Raw genomic sequence first — 16,712 nt, 5'->3', positions numbered from 1 at the left:
TCTTCCCAAACACAAACTTCTTCTCAAAGTGGGAGCACCTGTGATATTAATGTGGAATCTCAACCTGCCTCAGCTTTGTAATGGCACCAGATTGCGAGTGAAAGCTCTTCACAGAAATGTGTTTGAAGATACAGTGGTAGCCGGTTATGGCCAGGGGGAGTCTTTGTTCATTCCACGAGTACCTCTTATACCTTGAGAATATCCATTTGATTTCAAAAGACTTCAGTTCCCCTAAAAGGCATGTTTCGCCATGACCATCAACAACTCTCAGGGGCAGAAAGGAAGCAGGGATTAACCTAAGGGAAGACTGCTTCTTGCATGGGCAGTTTTACGTGGCATGTTCCAGAGTGAGCTCACCTAACTCTCTGGTAATCCTAGCGCCTGAAGTGAAAACCACTAATGTAGTTTACAAAAAAGTACTCACATTTTTTGTTGTTGTAGGTTGCAGATGTCAAATAAGTAATTTTCATTTATTTGTATGTCTTTGTTAGTAATTACAACCCAAAAAAATGTCTTGACACACATCAATTGAAGTAGCTTTGTTTTGTAGCCAATATGTCCCGACTAACGTCTGCAATAAACATTGCTTATTACGTTAAGACATCAACCTGTAAATTATATTTCATACAGTTTGAAGAAAAAACCTCATGTGTCTTGGGAAACAGTAGTATCAAATCCCAAAATCCACACGAGAGAAGCCGCGGACAAAAGCTATTGGTTTTATGTTTGTATTGGTTTTATGATTAATTTCTGGAGTAAATAGTTGATTGATTGAGCGAGAGTGATTGGAAGTGATGGAGAAAGTGTATGGTATATGAGTGGTGAGATTGTGCGAGGAGGGTGGTGAGGCTGGAGTGAAGCAGGAGGATAAGTTGGGAGAGATAAGCAGGGGGAGTGTGCGAAGATTAGGGCCACGGGTGTAGATAGTGTGTTGAGAGTGGGGTATATATATATATATATCTATATTTCGAGATTGGGGAGAGGAGCAAAGGCGATGAAGACAGACAAAATTAGAGGTCCGAGAGTAGGAAGATCCCAGAGGATGAAAAGCAGAGATGGATACAGAGCAAGGAAAAGAGGTGGAAAAAGTGAGTGTGAAAGGGAGAGTTCGGAAACACTCTTGTGACATTGGGCAGTATCAGAGGAGGAGTATTCCTTAGAAACATCCCTCAGGGAGATGGATCGAAAATTCCCTCTCAGAATAGAGAAGACTTAGATAGTACAGTGTTGCATTGCTTCAGAATACGTTGGGGACATTCTGGTGATCAGTGATATCTGGAGTAGGGTGGCGAGACCACATGGGGTGGGGAGTGGAGTGGGTCATATGGGCCTCGTAGTTTTCAACTGTCCTAGACTTCGCAAACCTTTGTTTTATGTTCTTGGGTAACAGAATTTTTTACAATGTCGCCCAGCCTTATATTATCTCCTCATGACTGATTTTCCCTGTGTATCCTGGGCGCTACTATCTTATCTCAGGAGGGCAATGAAAGTGTAGAAGCAACGCATGGACATTTTATCTTGAGTTTTAGTTGACCATTTATGGTCCTTGAAAGTATAGTTTGACATATTTTTCATCAGTTGATGTTCATGTATTACTCTGTTCTGTACAATGTAATTTGTGTTTTTAATCTCGTCTTTTAATGCATTTTATTTTGTATTTATGTGCTTGTTTAATGGATTTTATCTGAATAAACCTATTAAATGAAAAATAAATAGTGCCTTAAATCTGTTATCCTTATCTGCAGATTTCTGAGGCCATCTGATATGATATTTATAACATGCCTATACACAAGTGTTTTAAAGCACGAAATCTGTGACAGTTCATTTAATGGGGAATATAGGGGATGCCTCGGGAGTTATTGGAGTATTTTGTAATTGTGTATAATTCCCTAATTATATGAAGAAATATCTGTAAGACGAGGCCATATGAAGTCACAAGGGGTTAGAACACCTATGCATCAGATGCCAATAAATGGTATATGATGAAGAATGCCTGATCATAGCGTATCGCTTCACTGCCTCGTGTATTACCGGACTATATGGTATATAAAAAGCATAGTACTTTGCTGTGTGATAGGCATTTGAAGGTGGGTCCTAGGTCACTTCCCAGGCACTGTGATTGGTTTAATGTACCTGGGGTGGGGGGCTAACGGCTCAGAAGGAGGCAGAGGCTGTGGACAAGATTTAGATTCTTGAAAGGAAGGCTTGAAAGTACCACCCAACCATTTGCTTTGTTTAAAAAGTTCTTGTTTCAATGGACCTAATGGAGTACAGAAGATTTTGCAGATTTCAGAGTTGCTGTCAGAAGTATTGTTGTGTAATCTTCAGTGGAATTGTGGCCATATACCTATAGAGAGTATGAAGGTAGCTCTTTGTCATAAACCTTTTTTAATTACAATTTTAAAATCTGCAAGTGTCTGTCATAGTTATAAATGGAGAATGTAGTTTATGTGCAACAGAACTCAGAAGCCTTCTGTTTGGAGATAGGTGCAACATCTGTTTGCAATAGTGGATAGGTAAAAATGTGAAAGGACCAGTCACTAACACATTTTGGTCTCCCACGGTTGAATTACAAGTTGTTGTTTCATACCCACATGTACTGTAATTACATTTTGCGAACCATGCTGCAGTTTTTAATTTTCTGTTGTGCAGACATATAACCAAAGCCAAAGCCTAAAACGAAGCATTCACAAAGCTATCATCGGAAATACCATGCTACAATTCAATCTGCAGAGTCCACGCATGGTCCCAGAAGGTATAAACCCAAAGGTGCATAAAATGTACATCACTCATGGACTGTATGAGGCAAAAGACAATCCCCGTCAATCATCAATGCTCCGTAAATCAACACTCTTCAATGGGACAAGTAAGAAAAACCTTTCTTATTGTTTTCTTGAAATTGTGCGTGTTTAAACTTCTGTGATCCATGTCTCAGTGGAAAACAACCCATTAAATGTAGGTATAGATGAAAACCAGCTGCAATGTAAGAAGGTGTTGCCCTTTGAATTCAGTTGTGCTGCCATACCTTGTGCTAGGTAACTATACATTTCTTTAACTCGTAGGTTTAACATCTTCATATGAGTGTGCTCCTTTCTCTTGGTATGGTGGTTACTTAAAACAAATGGCCAATTGTGTTCAATATGGGGCAGGCATTAGACAAGTTCATTTGTTGAACAATTCTCTAGGTAAGGTTTTCTGTTAAACAGCTTTTAATTCTTCTAGGCTCAAGTTCACAGTCAAGCAGTAATATCAGGCTAATTCCTGTAGCACCATGTACACTTAATGGCGTCTCATTCTTTTTGCAGTAAGAAACTGAGCATTGCCACTCATTTGGCCGGGTGCTCTCAGCATTCTCTATACATCTGATGTTTTGAAAAGCATGATAAAGAGTTGCAGCTTATGTATAGAGCATACTGAGAGCACCTGGCCAACTGAGTGGCAACGCTCAGTTTCGTACTGCATATTTTGATCCTTGTGCCATAGGATTCTATTTGATGAGTAGCTCTATTGAACCTATTAATGCTGTTAATAGAATAGACCTTACCTATTTAGAAATTGTAATTGCAACAAATCAGTAGTGCCCACTTTATTCCATATTGTATTCTTCTCATTCTTCCTTCAGTAGGCCCAGTTCAATGTTTGCGATTCTGCAAAGATTTAGGGTTCCTCTCCATGACTGATTATCTTTCTCCTTCTATACCTGAACTATCCTCAACCCCTTTTGCCATTATCTCTCCATTACTATCCTTTGCCCCTTGGATAGGCTGCCTGGGCTCCTTTTCGCATCGGTACGCCTTTCTGACCCTCCTATATTTCCTTGGAACATACTGTCTCACCAATTTTCCTCATCGGCCACCATTACAAGAAGGTCACATGCCCTTTCCCTCCCACCCCCACTCAAATGGATGACGCTAAACATGCATTGGGGCCAGATACATGCCATGGGATGCTGGGGCCCTCTGTTGGCTGCATTACACCATGTCTGCCATGCTGTCTAAGTGGCTCCAGAGCAAAAGAAGCTGAGCTAACAGCACTTGGGAACTTTCCCGCTCCACCCTGGAAACTGATACATTTATAAGTACGATAAGTTTTTGCTGCCAGCGGTAATTATCTACGATGAGGGGAGCCTGTGAAGTGCTGACTACCCCATGCAGGAACCCATAAAGGCTTACAGGGGGACGTTTGATGTCCCTGGAATGTCCCAATGACTAGAGATACCACCCCTGCCAAGAGCTATCATTCCATGGACATGGATCAACAAACTGGACCACATCGCATGTTTCGGTTTATAAACTTGTATTCTTCTTCTACATCATTCTCATACTTATACACAATAACAAAAGACAAAACACCTCTAGGGTGAGATTGCCAGCATCTAACCTTCTCTTGATCTCCTTGGGTTGACCACTGGAACTCGTCCACCCTCCCTCTTGGTTCCTTCTTTTGAAAATTTTTAAAAAAAACAGATGTTTACCTAAGCATTTCTTATGGGTTTGTTCGCAGTTCATCAGGTTATTAGGAACCAAAAGTCAAATAAAGTTTGGTTGGTTGCAGGCTTGCTTCTCCAGCAGTATGCACTCAAACTAGGATACCATCTCCTTTGAAAATCTCCCCCTCCCTACCCAAGACTTGAACAACTCATCAAATATAAGTATTACCACTGTTTCTATTCATCAGTTTTCTCAGTTCAACAAGGTCTCGTTAAAATGTTTCAAATCTTTTGGGGGTACCCCTCCTGGCACCCACATTGCCTCCCTTGCTGATCAAAAAGGAATAGTCATTGCACGGGTCTCTTGTTGATGTTGCCTGTGTCTCTTGGATGTGATAAACAGTTGCACAACAGCTGGACTTTCTCTTTAAGCGGCAGGGAGAGCCAGCCAGGCCATACCAGCCCAATGTCCGCAGAAGTGCTTCCAACGATCCTGTCTTCTGAGCATGGCCCTCCACGATGCCATGCCACGCCACATGCTAGTTCTTCCTGCCATTGTGAGCTCAATGCCTCCAGAGTTGGGCATTATCCACCATATGCTCTGGTTTGGGCCTTGCTTTCCTTCACCTTACTTCCTAGAGTGGCTGTTCTCGCTAGTCCTAGATATTTCTCTCTACTTCTTATCCTTTCCTTCTTGACTATTTCCTGACACCACCTCCGCCCCTCATCCTGCCACAACTTGCCATGGTTTGCTCCCTTCTGCCCACTGTTGTTCTCCGACTGCAACACCTTTCTTAACTCCTGCCACTGCCTTCATGTATCCTCCTGCCATCTGCTGGTGTACTCCTACTACCACCTTCTTCAGTTCCCTCCTCCGCCTAGAATCTCCTCCTCCCTGCTCTCCTGCCAATTGTCATCTTTCTCCAAACTCCACTCTCAACGTACTCCATTGTGAAGAGTCAGGAATGCAACTTGGACACATTTTGAACATGCTTTCGCTAAATACTTTTATTGACAAAAGGGGTTGGGAATATGCCTCACTGTCCCTGCATTGGAGGCGTTTCCCTACCTAAACTCAAAAATAAAGATCTATGTGTCCGAATGTCCAAAACATAACCGTCCTGTGTCCAAAGTACTATTCTTACTCTCACATTCTGAGGAAATTAATTATAAGGTGCGAAGGATAATGTCTTATGCCTTCAGTCTTTCCAAAGTATATTGCTCCTTAATCCAGAGGGTGTCTCCCTTGCCCTGGATTCTTCTTCCTGTTTCTTACAGACAATAGTGCTTGTCTTTTCTCTGGATTTTGGTATTATAAATGTTCAAAAGTGGAAAACTCAATAAATAACTTTCAACAAAAAGTCTTTCAAGGATGTTGATTCTTAATCCAGAAGATATTCCCTTCCCCTGGAATCTTCTTTGTTTTCCTTAAAAGACCAATTCTGATCTTTCCTTTTAATCAATACCAAATGTAGACCCACATATCGTTAGCTTTTGGATTGTTTGGATACCTGGTATACTCTCCTGCCAGGGTTTTTCTGTTCCGCTAGATTCGCACACTTGGAATTGCCTGATGTACTCTTCTGCCAGGGGTTCTTGTATTCCCACACTTGTAATCGCCGGGTATACTCTCCTGCTAAGGCCTCTTGCATTCACACTTTTGTAATTGCCTGGGGTGCTCTTCTGGCAGGACTTCTTATATTCAAACTCTCGTAATGTTCTGGTGTACTCTCCTGCCAGGACTAATTGTATTCACACTCTTGTAGTTGCCTGTCTCTGCAACTCCACTTTTGATTATTCAACACTTTAGCCCTTCTGGCTAATTATGATATGATATGGCATTTATAACGTGCCTATACACGAGTGTTTCAAGGCGCGACGAGGCAAGGTAGGGGAAACAGAGGGAAGACCGAGATTACGATCCTACTAGGCCTGGTGACATTGAGATCGCGCAAGTGCAGGGGAGGGGAAAGGTGTGGGGGGAAGCTGAGGGGACAGTGCAGTACATAGGATAATAGTAAGATAAATAATAGTGCGGCCAGCTAGTGGGAAGTGCAAGGGTAAGTGCAGACATCGGGTGTCAGGTGCTAGAAGCGGCTGTAGGGATACACAACAGTCCCTCAGTGAAAGGGTTACCAACGGGGCAGTGCAGGTGTGCAACTGGCGAGAGGTGACCTGGGCCCGAGATCAGAGGGTAGCCAGGTAACCAGTGCAGTTTCAGATTCAGCCAGGAGATCAGCAGGGAAGAGGAGGGGAGAAAGCAGAAGCAAAGAGGAAGGTCTTGAGGTGCTTTTGGAACCGGAGATCGTTCTCCTCAAGTTTCAGAGAGGTAGGGAGGCTGTTCCAGAGGGAGGCCCCAGCAGAAGAAAGAGATCTACCACCAACTCGCTGTTTGGAGAAGCGACTGACCCTGAGGGAGTTGGATGAGCGAAGAGCTGGAGCGGGAAGATATTTAGGAAGAGAGGGTTGAAAATATTGAGGCCCCAGAAGGTCTTGTTGACAATGCAGAGGGTTTTGAACTTAATCCTCGCCGCCGCTGGGAGCCAGTGCAGAGATTTCAGTCCTGGAGAGATACAATCCCTGGGCTTGAGCCCAAGGCCATGTTTCGCAGTCCTGTTTTGGATGAGTTGCAGAGGGCAGAGAGTAGAAGCAGGCAGATTTAGAAAGAGGCTGTTGCAGTAGTCAATCCTAGAGAGAACCAGAGCTCTGGAGACAGTGAGCTTCTATAGTCTATAGACAAATTACTTTTGTCTATAGTATATTGCCTTGTTAGTGTTTTGCTCAGACTTCCAACCTTGGTAATTCACCACCTTAGTGTTATTGGCTAATTCACATTGTCTGTTAAATATCAACTTAAAGATTACCTTCTGTGTACTTTTACTTTCTCGCTTTTGGGATAGGATAACCTGTTTCCTTTCTTGATCCACTTTGGATTGTCCACTTTTTAAAATGCTGTGTGCTCGCCAGTACTCCCCGGTGTTCCCTTGTTCCAACATGGACTCACCAGCTCTTCATGGCGTTTCCTGGTCTGCGTGCAGCCTGCTGATGACAGCCACTGGTTGCTTTCTTCTTCGTGCTGCTCGGCTTTTCTGCTTCCCTGGTCCCGGCTGGTTTTCTCTTCTCCTCGCAGGTGAGTCTCTTGCTGCTTCTTTCCACTGACGAGCGCCCAGGACCCCTACACTTGCTTCTGGCGTTCGCGCATGGAATCATCTTTGCGTAGCCTTCTTCTGGTCAATTAATGAGCCAGTTGGCTCCAACGTCCTTCTCTCAAACCTGTGGTAGCACAAAAAGCAGCAGACCGCTCCCACCAGCCGTCTGCCATTCCTTCTGGTGATCCTGTTTAAAACGTCCCGAGCACAGGAGCATGCTCCCAACAACTAAAGCATTGCCTGTGCTCGGGGCTTCCTATGCTCTGTATTCCTCTATACTCCTACGTCCTGTCCCTTTTCCTCCATCCTTGTGGGTGTCCCCAAACGTGGGGATAGTAGCTGAACCTTTGGCAGCGAAAAATTGAGCTTTCCCTTTAAATTCAGTCTAGCGTGCTGGGCATGGCCCCGCCCTCTGGCACCTCACCTCAGTCCCTTTTTCAGCACGGGTGGTGTCAGACCTGGCAGCTAGACCTTTTTCTAACTTTCCACTTGCTCCCCGTTTTATTTTTTGATTTTTTTCACCTCCCTTTGTTGCCTCGCCTCCCCCGGTGCATGTCTGCTGCAGGAGGTTTCATGAAATGTGTGTCCTGCGGCAGCCCATTCCCGGCCTCGGACCCCCATGCACTCTGTCTTGACCTGATCACTGCCGGGACGCGTGCGCGACATGCATCACTCTTTGTCCCTGGGCATTGAAGAATCGGTTGTTACTTTGTAGGGACATCTTCCACGCTTCTCTTCCAGGACATCTTAAAGAGTTTGTTTCCAGGACCCCACGTCAAGACAAGGTAGGCCATCTGTTTAGTACAGCTCTGCAGCGCAGAGACTCTTTCCCAGCGGTTTCCACGGACAAAGGTACCTTGAATTCAGGTTCTGGCAGTTTGAGGAATCTAAGGCTACCAGCTCCCAAGCCGAGGGTCGCAGGGCTCTTCCGGGTGATCTGTGGGCAGACCCAGGCCAGTCAAGGCTACCGGCCAGCAGGCCGAGGGCTCAGGGCCTTCCAGAGCAAGCTCTGAGGTCGATGCTACTGGTTTGGGTTGTAGGCCCAATGCTTGTCCTCCCTTGTCTGGGCCAGCACAGAACCTTCATGCCCTCCCGCCCAGGCGTGGTGCAAGGACACAAGAATGCAGATAAGCACGTGGTAGAGCCTTCTAGACCGGCAGCCATCTTGGATCTGGAGAAGGGACTCCCCGTGCTCTCGTCCGTGGGGTGGGCCCTACAAGAAGGTTCCAGTCCCCTTCGATCTGCAAGCGGCGGCAGACTTTATGGTACAGGCGGTTGGTCTCCTCAGGGATACATCTACCCATCATAGCCTTGCGGCTACACGCCTCAAGTGTCTCAGTGCTTCGATCAGGAATGGAGTCCCAGCGCTGTAGAGGGCCGGCCCTCTCGGGACCCGCCAGTTTGCAAGGACCGATTCTTCAGGTGCTTCTTCCTCCTTATGCATTCCCCACAGATGAGGCTCCTCAAGGATATAGTCAAGGAGGTGATCCCACACCTGTTACCCTCACAATCAGTGGTTGTATTATCCCCTCGCCCCGCGTCTGTAGGGACGCGAGGCCATCACGTGGTACTTAAGAGTACTGTTGCCGTAGCAATGTTTCTACGTGGCTACTCGGCATACAGAGGCTTCGCTCGCAAGAGCCGCGACCCCCGTGCAGTTCAAGGTATTTCCTTTACCAATTTAGGATCTCTGTGAATTACACCGCACATAGAGTCTTAATAACTAGTGCTTTATCACCTTGCATTTAGCAACAGAGGAACAACGCGCAATCACATGTAATGCCATTAATGGCAACCAGCACTTAAGCAACACCGTTTTTGCTTCCATTTGACACCTGCCACACCACACAGGTAAAGGTTTCATTCTTTTCCACCTCTGGCCACACACTTTGAGCGGTTTACTTTAACTAGCCCTATATATTTATTTTCTCTCATTCCTCTTTTTCTCCCCTATACTTTTTGGTACTGCTCCCATTATTGGAACTTCGACCGGATGGTATGTCTTTTCCTTTTTTTGCTATTTGCATACATTATAATAATATGTCACTTTTGAAATCTATATTTTGTTATGCATTTGATTGATTTTACAACAGACTAGCCCTGATGAAGGAAATAGTTTTCCGAAATGCATTGGCATATTAAGTCTGTTTAGTTTATGCGCTGTGGCAGCTGCTTCCTCACTAAGAAATGATTAGTGACTGTTTTACTTTGAGATTGTTTTTGATAAATTACCATTTGTGAAACAAAACAGCGACTCATTTATTGGAAGACTTGAATCAAATTCCGTTAACACAATTGAATTCTTTTGAACTTGGATTAACTTCACAACCCAGGTTGTGTTAAACGGAGAGCGGCCGTGTGACTTGGTATTTTTACCCGGTCTTCTGCTGCACATGTATTTGGAGTGAGGGTGTCTCTGGACTCTTCACAGCCAGCTCCTACACACATTTTTCTTGAACCACATGTAACTACAGAAACTTTGCATGATTTCATTTCAACTTATTCCTACCAAGTGGTGCCCACTCATTTTTCTCTTTGCTCCCACAGGTCGTGCCTCCTAGGCCTCCACCTCTGGGCCCCTCCGCCTGTTCCTCTGGTACTTCCAGTGTCTATCCCTCCAACGGTCCAGGCCTTGTCGGTTAACCAGACCCCTCCTCCTCCTTTAACACGAACGCCTCTCGATCAGCAACCGTTGCATCTGTCTTCGGGTCCTGACCAAGGGGAACCCCGCTGGCACCTGTCCACCAGGGCAAAGACTCCCCTCAGTCTGCAAAAAGAAGGGGGGGGTGATGACAGGGATGATGACAATGACACCCAGGACGATGAACCCTCAGCATCTGTAAGGGCATTTCATGACCGCCTTCAGGGCCTTGCAGAGGTCAGGCATTCTGCTCCAAAAGGAGGTCCTGTAGGTGGTGAGAAGGGTTTGGGAGAAGCCCATGGCCGACGCCCAGATGAGCAAGAAATTGGACAGCAGGTTCAGGCTGATGAATGGGGAGCCAGTCCTCCTGGCCTCCCATCCTCAGCCACACTCTACAGTGGTGGCTGCGGCTTTCCTCTATTATAAACCATAGTCTTCATCGTATTCCTTCTCGGGAGCCATCTCCAGTTGTCTATCCAAGCAGGAAAAGGTCCAGGAGTCTTTGGGCAAACGATGCTACACCATCTCTGGGCTGCAGTTGACAGGCTAATGCCGACGCCCTTTAGGCCGCGGCTAAGCTGAAGCTTTGGCGGGAGCTTTGAGTTTCTGCCTGACCTCCCCCTGGAGAGGCAACCCCCCTTCAAGGCAGATCTGGTGGTTGCCCGGGCCTTTGCGCAGGATCTCATGGAGTCTTCGGTCTCCCACATCGACACAGCCAGCAGAGGGCTGTGCCTTGGGGTCGAGATGAGGAGGACGTCATGGATTCATGCCAAAAAGTTTTCGTCTGATGTGCAGGAGCGGTCCTAGATATGCCCTTCGAGGGAGTCAACCTTTTTCATTCGTCCACTGATGACGAATTGACGAAGAAGAAAACATCAGCTCAAACCGCCAAGTCATTGGCCAACCTAACAAAGCCAGTTCAGAAATTCTTCCCTCAATTCCAGGGTAGGACCGAGTTCAAACCCTGAACATTCTCCGGCTTCACAGGGTTCAGACGCTGCAGTATGCAGAGGCCTGGCAGGGCGCCCAGCGACAGCAGAAGAAAGCAGCAGAGGATGTTGCGTGGGTTTTTTCACTCCCTCTAAACCGCTCCCACCAAAAATCAGTGACATCAGGGTCCGGGAACACAGCTTGCCTGTGGGAGGGACGTTTGGCTCTGTTCCAGGACACCTGGAAGCTTCTTTTCAGCATCCCATGGCTCCTATTTGTAGTCTCCACGAGCTTCAGTTTCCCTCATCCTCTGCCTCTTCCATCCTCTCCTCCTCTTCATCAGGTCGGGCCCCTGCTCTTTTACAGGAGATCCTGTCTCTATCGGAGATGCGGGCAATAGAACCGGTTCCTCTTGAAGACAGGGGCTTTGGTTACTATTCCAGGATTTGTGCGGTACCCAAGAACAACCAGGCTGGCCTGAGGGTAGCCCTGGAGCTGTCATTTCTAAACCTGTCTTTACCGCTGGAACACTTTAAGTTGATTACGCCCACGCACATAGCCGAGTCTCTGTATGCAGGGGACTGGATGTGTTCCCTGGACTTCAAGGTTGCGTACCTGCATGTACCCATATATCAACCGCATCATAAGTTTCTGCGGTTCACGATTATGTCTTACCACTTTGAGTGAAAATATATAGGGGGCAGGAAACCCTCTTTTTTGTATGGGGGCCTGACTCTAGAGGGTTAGAAGGGACTAGCAAAGGAAAGAATAGAGTCAAAGGCTACCCTTAGCATTGGCGCACAGGAGGTGTCCCCGTATTTCCAGTGAGGCGAGATTAATATATGCTAGCCCAAAAGATCACAAGGAATAGAGATTTTAAAACAAAATTTAATTTCTTCAATAGACCTACATTTAAAAAATATGTATACATGTGCCTATCTGGCACGTAGGAATATACACAACAGAAGTCAATATGCATATATGTGGGTTAGTATCAAGAGTGACTGTTATTTCATGTACTGCTGCATTGATAGCGGTACGCCTGCCCTTCTGCCTGAACTGGCCCCTTGTGTTTTCACAAAGTTGATGAATGCTGTGGCGGGCCTTCTCCGCTTGGAGTGCCACCATCTATACCCTTGTTTGGAAGAATGGCTGTTGAGGGCGGGGTCAACTGAAGCAATGGTGCACTACTGCCACAGATTGGCGGATACCCTTCATCAGCTGGAGTTTTCCCCTCAACTTGTGGAAATCTGAGTTATGTCCTTCTCAGCATCTGGGGTGTGCCCCACGCCTGAGAGGCTAATGTCCCTTCGCAACGCAGTGGGGTACTTTCTGGCCAACTCGACCACCTCTGCATGGTGGTGACAGCACATCCTGGGCCTGATGGCCTCCTGAGTGCTGACTGTACAGCAGGCCCTCTTAAGATGAGGCGCCTCCAACTCCACCTGGTGGCCAATTGGGATCAGGAGGCTGGGTCTCAGTCAGACAGGATCCCTATTCCACTGCTCCTTTTGCCAGATATTTTGTGGTGGCTGATGGAGGGCAATGTTTCAGTGGGAGACCCATTCACCCGGGCGGAGCCTTTCCTGGTGGTGACGACCGATTCCTTTATTTCGGTCTGTGGAGGCTACTGTGGAGGGCTATGCGATTCATGGAGCATGGTCCAGGGCGGAACACTCCTACATATCCATCTGCTCGAGCCCCGGTAAGTGGGCCTGGCCCTCAAGGCGTTTTTGCCTCCAATCAGGGACCAGTCGGTTCTGGTCAGGACAGACCATTCTACCACATTGTTTTACTTAAACAAGCAGGGTGGCACCTATCATTCCTTCCTCCCTCCCCGCCCTTCCTATGCATGGAGGCGGTATCGATCTGGGAATAGGCCCTTACAGAGAGGATTTGGATTTCAGCAGTCCACCTGCTGGGGGACAGCAATGCAGAAGTGGATTAGCTGAGTCGCTTGGGGTTCAACACCTACGAGTGGGAGCTGCATGACGACTTTTTGTTGCCCCTGTTCCAGCGTTGGGGGTTCGCGGACCAGGACTTGGTCATTTCTCTGAATGCCAAGTGCCCCCAGTTTGCCTCGTGGGCAGGTCGGGGTTACTGGGAGACGCGTTCCAGATCTGTTGGCACAGCAGCATGTTTTACGCGTTCCGGCCCACCCCTCTGCTCCAGCTGACCCTCTACAAATTCCAGGCTTCCGTGGGCTGCAGTCTGATCCTGGTTGCCCCCACTGGCCTTTGAGATCAAGGTTTTCGGATCTGCTGCAGTCGTGTTCCCAGGGCCTGTCCATCTTCCGATCCTCCACATGGGCTTCTGACACAGCAGTGCGGAGAAGTGGAGTATCCGGACCCTGTCAAACTGGCACGGGCGGCCTGGCTCCTGATCAGATGATGCTTGAGCATGATACATTTTCAGGTAACAACTGGGACATCATTCAGCATGCCAGGAGGTCCTCGACTCGGTCCCAGTATAAACGTAAATGGACTAGGTTCTGCCATTGGGCTCGCAACAAGGGTCTGGACCCTGTCCTGTGGATGACGACTTTTTCAGCACACCTGGCTCGTTCCAGAGTTCAGGTGGATACTTGCTGCACGTATTTGTCGGCTATTTGGGGCTTACAAGAATTGCCCTTAGCATGTGTTTTCGGGCAGCCATCTCGGTGGTCAAGGCACTCCTTAAGGGGTTGTCTAGGCTTTTTCCTCCGGTGCATAGGCTGCACCAGGTCTGGGACCTCAATGTGGTTCTTGCAGCTTTGCGACGCAAGCCTTTTGAGCCAATGGCGTTGGTGACACTGAAGACTGTTTTACTGGTGGCTCTCACCTCTGCGCGTAGGGTTAGTAAGCTGCAGGCATTGTCTTTGTGCAAGCCCTTCACCATATTTCACAACACGGTCATCTTGCATACTCACCCTAACTTCTTGCCCAATGTGGTCACTCCGTTCCATCTGAATCAAAAGATTTGCCTGCTGTCGTTCTTCCCAAGCCCACAGTCGGAAGCAGAGAGGGCCCTACATTCCTTGGATCTGAAGAGGGTTCTCAGGTTTTATCTGTCTCAGACGAAATCCTTCAGGAACTCGGAGGCATTGTTTGTGACTTTTGGGAGCTCCTCCCCGGCTCTCAGGATTCCAAGGCTTCCATCACCCATTGGATGGTCCAGGTAATTTCAGAGGCCTACACAGCAATGGGCAAACCTGTTCCTGAGGGGATTCATGCGGCTACTTGGGTCACTCCATCGGCCTTCTTTAAACACTATTCACTGGACACAAGCACCCAGGCGCGATGCAAAGTTTGGAAAGGCAGTTCTGAAGAACCTTTTTGCTTCATCCTTGATATGAATCATGTTGTCACAACTCCACCACCCTATGTTCTTGTTCGGTGGAATCACCCACAAGGATGGAGGAAAGGAGACGGGACATATGAGTAATTAAAGTTACTCACTGTAGTGACTATGATTATGCTTGGTTATTTAGAATGCACTTATTACCCAGAGATTTCTAAGCGATCGAACCTGTGTTGCTCCGCGTCGTCTTACTTCCAAGGCGAGCGTGTTGCCCCTGAGCTATCCTCCCAGGACTATAGACTAGAGTACTCGAAGTCCATAGTCCCCTTCCCTCCATACGTCTCACCCACCTTCCCCCGCTAGTATGCCAAGGGCTCATAGGTGACTAGCCATATGACTGGCCAGGTATCTAAGTATCCGATGTGTTCAAATGGGACTGAGGTGAGATGCCATATGGCCGGGCCTCGGCACGGTGTTCCCATGCCCAAGGCCACACCCCTGCATGCTATACTAAATTTGAAGGGGAAGCTCATTTTTTTGCTGCCAAAGCTTCCCGTATTATTCCGATGTTCGGGGGTTGCCCTTGAGGATGGAGGAAAGTAGACTGAGTACTCTAGTCACTACAGTGAGTAACTTTAATTTCTCATTCAGAAACGTAGTTCATGGTGCGATCATGAGAAGAGGTTGAAGTGACGAACAAAATTGCATCTAGTAAGGATTGGAAATTGACAAAAGGAGGGCCTGTAGTCACGGCCACGTATCACCTTCTTCAAATCATGAAAATCATGAAAGATGAGCAGTTGATCATTTATTTGGGTGATTTGTTGAATGCTGCATGTCACTTGTCATCTAGACACTTTTCAGAAATGGAGTTTAGGCAGCAGGTTTTGTTAGGGAGTTTAGCAAAAGTCCACCAAAGGTATGACTTGGAAGACTTGCTCCAGCTCCGAGTATAGTCCTGAACCACACAAGTATGTTGGTAGCAACGGCTGAGCAGCCAGGATTATCTCAGGAGGGAGGAAGGGCTTTAGGGAGTGTGAAAAACCAGAGGATTTCATTTAGCAAGCTCTGGTAGTCGCTAGACGTTCCTGGAGATGTCTCTGGCCAAGATTCTTCATTCCAGTGGTGGTCTAGCCTTCAGTCTCAGGATCCATGCCTCTTATGCAGAAACCTAGTGAATCAGCACCCTTGCATCATTCAAACTATGGGGTGTGACTGTGCTTTCAGGACAGCCAGCCTCCCAGTTGGAACTGGTTCCAGGCAGGCACAGCAGAAGACAAAGAACAGTGCAGTTTCTGAGTCCTCCCCTGTTTCCTATCCTCACAGACACATTGGCCAAAGACAAAAGCCAAACAAAGACCTCCCCCGCCCTGCATGGCAGAAGGATGACCAGGAAAGAACAAGCCACATTGAATTGGCAGCAAAAGAACACTGTCACCATTTTGGGTCAATGGTGACCCTTCTGTGTATTACTGCGGCTGTGAGCACAGTCTTTGAGTAAAAATTACACAAAAGTCGGTAGGATATAACCACTGCCACCAACCATTCAGAGTAGCTTGTCACTGTAACCAACAAGTTACAGGAGCTGTGAGAAAGGGGATACAGTGTAACCCCTCAGCACTCCACATAAGGTGGGGTGTGCTGATCTCAGAATAGAAAAGAGAGGAGAGGATACAAAATATACCCCTGCCCTTGGGAAAATGTGTTCTCATAAGGAAAATAACAGAACATAAAAACGGAAGCCCAAGGGGCTCCCAGCAACACTGCACAGAGAGTGCTTTGTGCTGCAAAAGTCAGTGACAGGTGCCATAACACTTGGAGGAAAGTATGACTCCAGAAAAAGGCAGAACAAGAAATAAAAAAGGTTCACATAGATAGAGTAAAGGAATGAGTGAGTGTGGAAAAGGTTCCCACTTACTCAGGAGAACTGACCAAAAAATCCAGTAGTACACCAAAATGTGCTGGCCAATTCACATGTGAAGGGGACTAACACTCGCCCCCAACCCCACCACTCCTCCCCCATACTAAGGGACAGGAGGAACTAATCTATTCCTGGACAGATCTTATTGCAGTCAGGCTAACCTACTGGTAGAGTCCATCAACGTTCATTTTATGACTACCCTGACCTATGCTTTCATGTTCGTCTAAGCCTTTGCAAGCTATAAATCCTACAACAATTACTGGGAATGTGTTTCTTTTCACACGAGCAGGTCTGAACTAACAGGAGGGGTTTGTTCTCCTGAAACTAAGTTAGACTTTTTTTTATTGAACTTAACTTTTATTG

General features: G+C 46.9%; 1 protein-coding gene across 2 annotated transcripts in view; it reads left to right on the top strand.

Annotated features, from left to right (window-relative positions):
• The window catches only part of FANCM (FA complementation group M), a 1,896,264-nt gene that overhangs the window by 1,256,304 nt on the left and 623,248 nt on the right, over positions 1-16,712 (top strand). For both annotated transcript variants that reach the window (XM_069638749.1, XM_069638750.1), the window contains one exon: positions 2,653-2,866. In XM_069638749.1, coding sequence (XP_069494850.1) covers positions 2,653-2,866 — 214 coding nt within the window. The remainder of the gene's footprint in view (positions 1-2,652; positions 2,867-16,712) is intronic.

This window comes from Ambystoma mexicanum, chromosome 14, assembly GCF_040938575.1.
Source record: "Ambystoma mexicanum isolate Mex_15411 chromosome 14, UKY_AmexF1_1, whole genome shotgun sequence".
Lineage (NCBI taxonomy): Eukaryota > Metazoa > Chordata > Amphibia > Caudata > Ambystomatidae > Ambystoma > Ambystoma mexicanum.
Note: the sequence above shows the minus strand (reverse complement) of the source record. Positions and strands in the feature narration are given on the sequence as shown.